Below are 9,260 nucleotides of genomic sequence, written 5' to 3'. Positions count from 1 at the left end.
ATGTAAGCCTTAAACAAAAACATCATAGGAAAGAATTAACAGTTTTTCTAATTTTTGTCTGAATTGTTTCTGCTTTGAATTTCACTAAAAATGATGGAATTGTTTGCATTTGCATCACATTCATTGCCTGAATCTTTCTATAAAGCTTAAGCTGCACAGTAAAAGAATATTCAAAGTTTAACCTTGACTGATGATAACATAACATTTTCTAATTGTGTGTCACAGGAGCTGGAGCTTATTTTTACACCACAGGACAAAAGGCAGGAAACAACCTGGGGTGTGGTGCCAATACATCATATAGTCAGTTTGTAGTCACTAAATTTAACCTTTAACCAGAATAAAATTGAGGATTTCTACAAGAAAACTGGAGTAAACCCCCACAGAAACATGGAAAGAACAGGGAAACCCCACTCCAAATTATAAATTAAGATGCTGGTCAATTAAAGCAGCAGCATTACTCACTATGCCATCATGTCACCCCCTTGAATGGTCAGATTTTATTATTTGTACATTACAGCTGATAGTTACATTTGCTGTCCAGCTTCAAAAAGTACAAAAAGGCTTTCCTGATATCCTTAAGCGAGTCCTCCACTATAAATATGGGGTTGGAAACAATGAAAGTAAACAAATCCAGGATAATAAAATGAAATATTAGCAGTCATAAACATTTTAATTTTGAAAAAAGAAGCAGGAAATCACACTTGAGCCACTGCTGACAAGGCATGAGTTCTCCTAAATTGCTTAACAGCAGCAAAGTTGCACAGTAGCAGAAAGCACGCCGTCAACTAGCAGGCAGGTGGAAGGCTCATCTTACTCTACGGCTTCGAAATCAGGATGGAGTCTCTGGTTCTTCTTCTGCTGTCAGTGTCGTCGGGTAAATAGAACTCTTTTTCAACATTCTGTCTTTCCACTTATCCATCCGTTAGTCTTTTTCGTGAAATGTAATTTTACATGGGCATCTTTTGCATATCGCATTCCACATAACGAGTCTTTTTGTATGACAATATAGTGCAAAGGTGGCGTGAGGGAATTTAGCCATGTGTGCCTGATGGCCATGATTGTATCGGGATAGGCTTCATTCCCTCGCGACCTGTAACTGGATTTAGATGAAGTGGATCTGAAAAAAAAAACGTTTTAACGCAGTGAGACAGATCGCAGCGTCAGGAGAGGAATCTCAGGCTGCTGGAGATTTTTAAAGTGTGTGTTTAAATGTGAGTGAGAATCAAAGTTTGATTACAGACATGGAACGGTCTTATAATACACACACCTTGAAGGCAACAGCTGTCTGGAAGACACGTGAAATGTACCCGGGCTGAGGTGATGTTAAGCGCTCTCTTAGCATTTCGGGTCTTGTTCAAAAAACGGACGCCAAAAGCACCAATTACAAACCCTGAATTTAAGGTTCGTGGGGGTAAGGCCAGGTACACCATGCAGGGTCCCTAATCTTAAAATTTAGATTAGGTGCCTAATCTTAAAATTGAACCCTGGTGTATAGCCCACTGATGGCGTCCGCTTTTGAACAAGACCCACGTTTTCCATTTGTTTTATATATCTGTGCAATTATCGATCACTTTGTCCGAGATCCCTAATTTTAAAAGTTAGATTAAGTGCCTAATCTTGGGGCGGCATGGTGGCGCAGTGGTAGCGCTGCTGCCTCCCGGGTCCTCTCTGCGTGGAGTTTGCATGTTCTCCCCGTGTCTGCGTGGGTTTCCTCCGGGCGCTCCGGTTTCTTCCCACAATCCAAAAACATGCAGGTTAGGTGGATTGGCAATTCTAAATTGGCCCTAGTGTGTGCTTGGTGTGTGGGTGTGTTTGTGTGTGTCCTGCAGTGGGTTGGCACCCTGCCCAGGATTGGTTCCTGCCTTGTGCCCTGTGTTGGCTGGGATTGGCTCCAGCAGACCCCCGTGACCCTGTATTCGGATTCAGCGGGTTAGGAAATGGATCGATGGATGGATGGATGCCTAATCTTAAAATTGAACCCTGGCGTATACTGATGGCGTCCGCTTTTGAACAAGACCCACGTTTTCCATTTGTTTTATATATCAGTGCAATTATCGATCAATTTGTCCGAGACCGGGTAATTTGTGTACGGCTTAAACTCTGGATGAGGGACTTTGGAAGACGAGGGTCGTGGCCAGTCTCACGATAGAATCTTTTTCATAAAACTTTTTTTTCTTTATTTTTAAAATATTTTATACATTTCCCTAACAACAGAGTGCAACTGAAACACCCACCTCCATTTCACGGGGTTTCTTGTGAAAAGGTTCAAATAAGATACAAGATAGACCTATCGAAACAGTGACATTTAATACTGAGAGCATATCTTAAAACCTTATTAAATTAGTGTGAAGTTAAAAGTAAAATGTAGCCAATGTTTTTGTTTATAACCGAGCACACATAAAGAAATGTCTTGTGAAAAATATCTGTAAAATAGAACAGAAGATTTTATAAAACTAAATTCTAAAAGTAGGCCTACTTGCTACAATGTAAATGCTACGTCAGCGTTTTATTCTGTTCCAGTGTTACATTTTTTATATGGCTTTTCCAGGTTTTCTTTAAAAATGACCTTATTTTTAAAGGCTGTTTATATTGCATAGTGGAACTTTTCCGGATGGCACATTTCAAAATAGTCTTTTATTTATTTCAAACTGTCTCCTTAAACCTGGTGGTGTCGTTTATCAATCAATTGATATTTTACAACAGTTTTCTCAATTTAATGTCTCCTGTATATAGCTTTGTTTTTTTATTTATTACTTTTTTTATTGATTTCATTTTGGCATAAATGACGTTATATTAGCTCCTGCCACTCGAGGTTGCCAATCTGAATTTATATATGACACACAACCTAAATTGTATCAACTGACGAAGTTGCAACAGTAGTGAGTTCATGTTAATTAGCAAAAGATTAGGAGATATTAGAGAATAACTTACTTACAGCCCAGTGCAGCTGCCTATTTAGAAGACAGTTTAGTAACAGTAATAATGTATTGCAGAACACGGAAAGTCTAGATGGAAGCGCTGCCTTGTGCTCTTGCTTTTCGGAATAGTTATTCTTTATTCTGGAACAATCGTTTCCTCTTTTTACCGATCCTAATTTAAAATACTATTGGTTGCTCCAAAGGTTCCCTCATAAGTAAATAAGCTTCCTTACGCCGGCTACACATTTTTCGGTATGCCTAGCGGTGTTAATTTTAGTGTTGAATTTGTATATTTTGTGCTTTTTAATGCAATGTAATGAATATTTTACTAACACTATACGCTTCTCATGCTTTATTTACTTGATCGAGAGCAATTTGGGGTAGGCCCCTTTAGCTTCGCCTATGATAGATGGATGCCGGATGGTGGGTGTAGTTTTGTCGGACACTTAAAACACACCTCGAGGACCAAAGTGTCAGGGTGACTAACGGGCGACTCCAGGCTGACACCGTATGTGTGGCTGTGATGTCAAATCCGCTGTCGCCGTTATGACGCTAAGTGGACGAAGTTACTTTGAAAGCGTCTGAATGAAAAACGGATTTACCATATTTTCATAAAATTGAGAGACCTGCGACTTAGCTTCAAGTCACTTTTCATGTTACATCATTTTAAGGAGCGATAAAGTTACACCTTCACAGTTATAGGATTTCTTTTGATATTGATGAGTGGTCAGCGAAGAGCAAAGCTTTTAAATGTTGAATATGATACGATTGACAATGACAATAATTCAAAGTAAAATGCACGTAACTGGATATTGTCATTGATTCTGTAATTTGAAAAGCGACAGATTAAAGTCATTTCTGCGTTGGTAATACAAACGTAATGTAAATCATGTTTACTCGTTTCTTCTTTTATTTAATGTGCAATTGTAGAAATTGCCATTTGAAATTGTACTAATTTACATTCAACATATAGTTGGGATGCGCGAAAATATGCAGAAGAAGTTAGGCTGAAAGCAAATTTAAACGATGTACTCTCGTTTGTTAACTTATGCTCCAATCACTATATATACAGTAATTATGTTATATTGCTTAAATGAAAACGACACAACGCTCAGTTTGCATCAAACCTTTACTCCACGTTGTTCCATTTCCCCCAAAATTGCGCTCCCTTTTTCAAGTTTTTGGATCCAGTGGAGCCGAAGAAGGTGAACAGACATCTTCTCGGCAGTCCGAGTCTAAATTGCTCTCTTTATCGGCACTGACTGGTGGGGGCACCTTGCAGAGTCGACTTGCGTGCCATCGGGATCCATCAGAGAGCTGGAAAGTAGCAGGACCGAGTTGTTTATGAACCTGGAGCTTTTGGTCACGGTGGGGACGACGAACTCTTACCCAGTTAAGGGCCCTGAATTTTCGAACCCTCTCTCTTATGCTTCCAATCAAAGTGTGTCTTCATCGTTTGCCGCCGTTCGGAAACTAAATCTCGCGGAGGCAGGTAGAGTGTTGACAGCTTGGGGCCACAAATGATGCCGCAGCTCATGCCTTAACTTAAAGCATGCAGGAGAGCTGCCCGTAGTGGATTATTTTATTCCTGTGTAATGAAAAAGAGCAGTTGAGAATGTGTAGTGCCCTAATGTCATTTTTAAAAGTCTGGTTCAGTCTCTCTACTCAATTCTCCAACACATAAACACACACCCAATATGTAAAGGATGCCCCAGGTCTGCTGACTCTGCTGATGCAAACTTTGTCAGTGGTGATAGCAGAGGGCAGACCTCAGTGGACAAACAGAGAATTCAAGGAATCAGTCACTAACTCTAGTCTCTAACAGACCGTGTAGGCAGCACTTCAGGCCACTTGGAGAGCAAGTTATAGACCACAATGAGGAGGCACTGATGGTGCGGAACTCCTTTAAACTCTCCACAATCCAAAGGCCCCTCTGGCCACACAATCACAAACCAGATGTTCAGTATTTCTGCCTATCCCAGGTCACCACATCATGCAGATCACAGCAGCGTTGTTTAATTTGTGCAATGTCTAAATGGCCTTCAAGAACCATAGTCATGATGTGTGATCAGAGGCAGCTAGAAACGACTGTACTAGTCCCAAAGGCCACACAAAATTCATTCCAACAGGACAGCTCATTATATATTCTGTAGTATGGAGACGACTCACCTGAAATCTGTGAGGGCCAACCTGTACAAATCAAAATGTGCACATTGGAGAGGACACGGTCATGTTCAGAGATTTGTTGCAGCTCCTATAAGGAGACAGTGACTTGGAGTAAAGAATGGAGCATTTGAACAAGTTCCAGTTCATTCATATCAGGTCCTGGCTCTCTGGTGGAATAGGGGATAGTACAGGGCAGCAGATCTGCCACTACCTTTTCACAGCCAGGAGTGAAATATAATGTAGAATTATACTCCTGCAGTCTTTCTGACCAGCAGTAAATCCTAAGGGGCTTGCACCCCGTGCCTGATGTTGACAGTAGGGCAGTAAACACCTGATAGTCAGTGTATAACGTTAATACACACCCATAAAGAAACATGTCATTGTTCAGAAGCCCACACACAAGCTAGAGCTTCACACTCGCCCACAGAGTATTTTTGTTCGGCTGGACTTAGAGCCCAGGAGACAAAAGTGATAAGTTATTCAGTACCATTCTGTAGCTGGGACAGCATTGCTCCTGGCACTATATAGGAAGTTTCACATGTAACAAATATTGGGACATCAAAGTGAGCAAGGACAGGTGAAGATGTGAGCTGTAACTTCAAGAGATGGACAGTTTCTTAGCAGGTGAGAGTCCAGGACCAAGAGACAGCCTTCCTTAGTAGGTGACGTAGTGGGTCTGTGGTGTTAGAGTAGTGTGGCAGAAATCTGAGATAGAAGGCAGTCATTCCAAGAACTAAGACCACCTGAGTTGCGTTTTTGGAATCAGGGATGTGCTGGATTGCTTCCACATGAGATTGGAGTAGAGAGATGCCATCAGCAGTCAGACTAAATCTATGTGATGTACCGAAAAAACACATTTATCACCATTCAGTGGGGGGTCATGAGGGGCTAATACTTTGAACGCTCTGTGCAGGTGTTCATCATCGCAGCTTGGGTTGGGACATGCACAACAATATCATCCAATTAGATGACCACACCAGGAATTCCGGCAAAGTTTGTAGACATCACCTTCTGAAAACATCTTCGGGAAGAGCTGAGGCCAAATGTAACTCTAGTGTAGCAAAACACCCCATTGTGGGTGACCAAGGCAGTCAAATCTCTGCTTTCAGGGTGAAGAGGAATCTGCAGGTACCCCTGACAAAGGTCAAATTTGGAAAATATCTTAGAGCCATGGAAGTGAGCTCCTCAGCGTTTGGCAGTGGGTTATTTACCTGGTATTACTGCCCTGAGGTCAATGCACATGTGTAACCCACCTGTTTTTTGTTTTTTTTGCTATCACTAGGTCTGAGACCCAAGGTGAGGCATTAACTGGTTTGATGATGCCCGCCTTCAACAGGTTGCACAGTTCCACAGCTACACCCTTCTGGGCAGCCAGGGGAACTCGGTGGAAGGGTTGGATGACAGGGCACATAGAAAGATCGAGCAGTGGTTAGTGATTAAAAGCTGAAAGACAACCCAACCCTGTGAAAAGAGCTGGCCATTGCTGAAGCCATGGTGAGCAGACAGTGAGAACAGCAGACCCCTCGGTGTCTAGGAGTGTAAATCCCAGAGCTGTGAATAAGTCCAGGCCTAACAAGTTGGCACCAATGCGGGCAACATGAAACATGAGGTCAAGCGTGTACTTTTGGCCATAGTGTACAGACAGGGAGAGCTTGCCAACTAGTTCAATTTTAGGGCGCTCCAATAGTGTCCAACAACAGAGAAAGGCATACACTGTCTAACTGCAAAGTGCACGTTTTAAAGGTGTGGGCTGTGGAGCTCAATTAGTGAACGATTGTTGGTGCAGTCCAAGTGAAAGGTGACTGTTCTATTTGTACAGAAGAAGTGGGAGCTGTGCGACAGTGGTTAAGCCTCCCGCACCTCTGGCACCTGTGTCCCCTGGCAGGGCAGCTTGGAATTCTAGGTTTATGACCGGCAGAGCCACAGCTTCTGCAGCTCTGTCTAGAAACGGAGTGCAATTGTTGGAGCTTTGGGAAAGTGCCTTCTCAGGCCTGCGTCAATTGTCTTGTGGCAGGCTGGTGCTGAACTGAAGAAACTGCAAGTCTAACCATGAGTTCGGTGGCTGAGTCAACTTCAAATGCCATGTTGATTGCTTTTGCAAGAGTTGTATCATCTGTTGACATCAGTAATCTTTCACGACCTTTAGGTGTACTAGCATGTTCTGCATGCTGGTTCCTGATGAATTTGTCATGTTAACTCCCCAAACTTTCAAAATCTGGCTAAACTCCGCAAGTCAGCCACGAACTGATGAACTGACCCTCCCTGGCTGCTAATGGAGCTGGCAGAAGAGGATTAGTCAGACGAAGACACATTGAAGCATAGAGAAATGAGACTCCATGAGATTCACTGATGCGGCAGTTCAGAGGGTTTTAAAGATGTATCGGCCTTCTGTGTCTAGGCAGTATATAGTGGCGCTTTTCCACTGCATAGTACGGCACAGCACGGTTCAGTACAGCTCACCTTGGTTCGGCTCAGTTCGGCTCGGTTTGCGTTTCGACTGCAGTTTAGTACCGCTTTAGAGTGGGCGGGATTATTCACGTGTCGTTATAGTTGCGCCGCCTCTACTGCCGTGACACCGTGGAACTTTTACAACAACACACAGACAACGACAACACTTTAGCTCGACGACGCAAGGGTAAGCATCTAAAAAAAGCACATCACTAGCTAACTTTTATCACTGTTGCAAAGCATAAAATGAACTTAACTGCCAGTGTAACATTAAAATGCTGATTCTGTATATTACAGATCTTCCACATTTTGCAAAAAAGTCGCCGCAACAGACCATCTGTTTGGACATTTAACCGTGCTTCAGAGTGGTGGGATGTGATTGTTCCCGGTTGTACAAACACTCAGTGGCTGGAGAACTTTCGAATGTCTGAAGAAACATTCATCCACTTATGCAACAAACTGCGTCCAGCGATGGAGAGACGGGACACAAACTTCCGCGTGTGTGTACCTTTAAAGAAAAGAATAGCCAGTGACGCAGTAATGACGATTTTCTCCGGCCAATCAGTGACCAGCAGAGTTTACACGTCACGTTTTGGTAACGGTTCGGCGCGCTTGGAACCTCGGCTGAGGTGGTACTAAAAAAAGGACCAGGTACCAGGTACTGTTCCCAGTGGAAAACGCCCCAAAAGTGAGCTGAACTGAACCGTGCCGTGCCGTACTATGCAGTGGAAAAGCGCCATAAGTATGGCTGTTTTAAGAGCATCGCTCACAGCATCCAAACCAGCAGATGTTAAATAAGTCTCAGAAGATTCAATCCAGCAAGTCCATGGCACTGGAGGATCTCCTGGCAGTGCAAGGAATGCAGAAGATGGTGAGAACGAAAGCTCCATCCTCGTTGCTAATGTTATATTTCTCAAATGATGACAGCACAGCACTCAGTTTGCATACAACAACCCCTTACTTCACGTAGTCTCTGTTTTCCAAAGTTGTGTGTGCTTCATGGATGCAAAGACCGCACGAAACACTGCACTGTCTCAAGCTGTGCAGATATTGCAGTATCTACATATTTTTCCAGTCTACACGCCACTACTCCCATCAAAGTTTCACTCAGCAGTGATTGACAGTTGTTTCCATCAATCGGCATTCTTCTTTCTACCATTTCCATGCACTTTGGTTTTGCGCACAGCCCTCTGACTTTGCATGTAATCCATTTTAATTCTACCACCCTTGTGTTCTGAGCTCAGTATGTATTTTAATGTTATGTCGCTTGCACTTCAGGACCTGTTTAGTCTTGAGCAGAGGAGACTGCATGGAGACCCAATCCAAGTCCTCAAAGGCACTGATAAATTACTGTACATCCAGCAGAATTCTTTCAACTTAAGGGTGACTCACATATTTGAGAACACCAGTGGAAATAAAGAGGAAGTGCATTTAGTATTGAAGACAGGAAGTGCTTCTTCATGCAAGGAGTTGTGGGAATCTAAAACAAACTACTGAGACATCTGTCTATTATAATAAAAAAATCTTGGGTCGAGACGTGATCTTCTCGGAAAGAGACTTTGGCAAGGCAGTGAGACAAAATTACAGCTTTTAAATGATCAAATGTCTGACAGGCTTTTAAATGATCAAATGTGTAACGCGACAAGCAGAACAAGCAAGCCAGCAGCTGATCCGACCACATCTCCTCAGCGTGCATTCAACCCCCCCTTCACAACGCGAGCTGGGTTG

The 9,260-nt window shown here is 42.9% G+C and overlaps 1 protein-coding gene across 2 annotated transcripts in view; it reads left to right on the top strand.

The window, feature by feature from the left end:
- The first annotated feature begins 659 nt into the window (after window positions 1-659).
- Window positions 660-9,260, top strand: part of LOC120529690 (CMRF35-like molecule 8) — a 43,699-nt gene continuing 35,098 nt past the window's right edge. The window contains exon 1 of one of the 2 annotated variants that reach the window (XM_039753736.1): window positions 660-874. In XM_039753736.1, the coding sequence (XP_039609670.1) occupies window positions 835-874 (40 nt within the window). In that variant the 5' untranslated portion in view covers window positions 660-834. The remainder of the gene's footprint in view (window positions 875-9,260) is intronic. The other variant, XM_039753737.1, reaches the window with a different exon arrangement.

This window comes from Polypterus senegalus, chromosome 5 (assembly GCF_016835505.1).
Source record: "Polypterus senegalus isolate Bchr_013 chromosome 5, ASM1683550v1, whole genome shotgun sequence".
Classification (NCBI taxonomy): Eukaryota; Metazoa; Chordata; class Cladistia; order Polypteriformes; family Polypteridae; genus Polypterus; species Polypterus senegalus.
The sequence above is the reverse complement of the archived record's forward strand: the minus strand, read 5'-3'. Positions and strand labels throughout refer to the sequence as shown.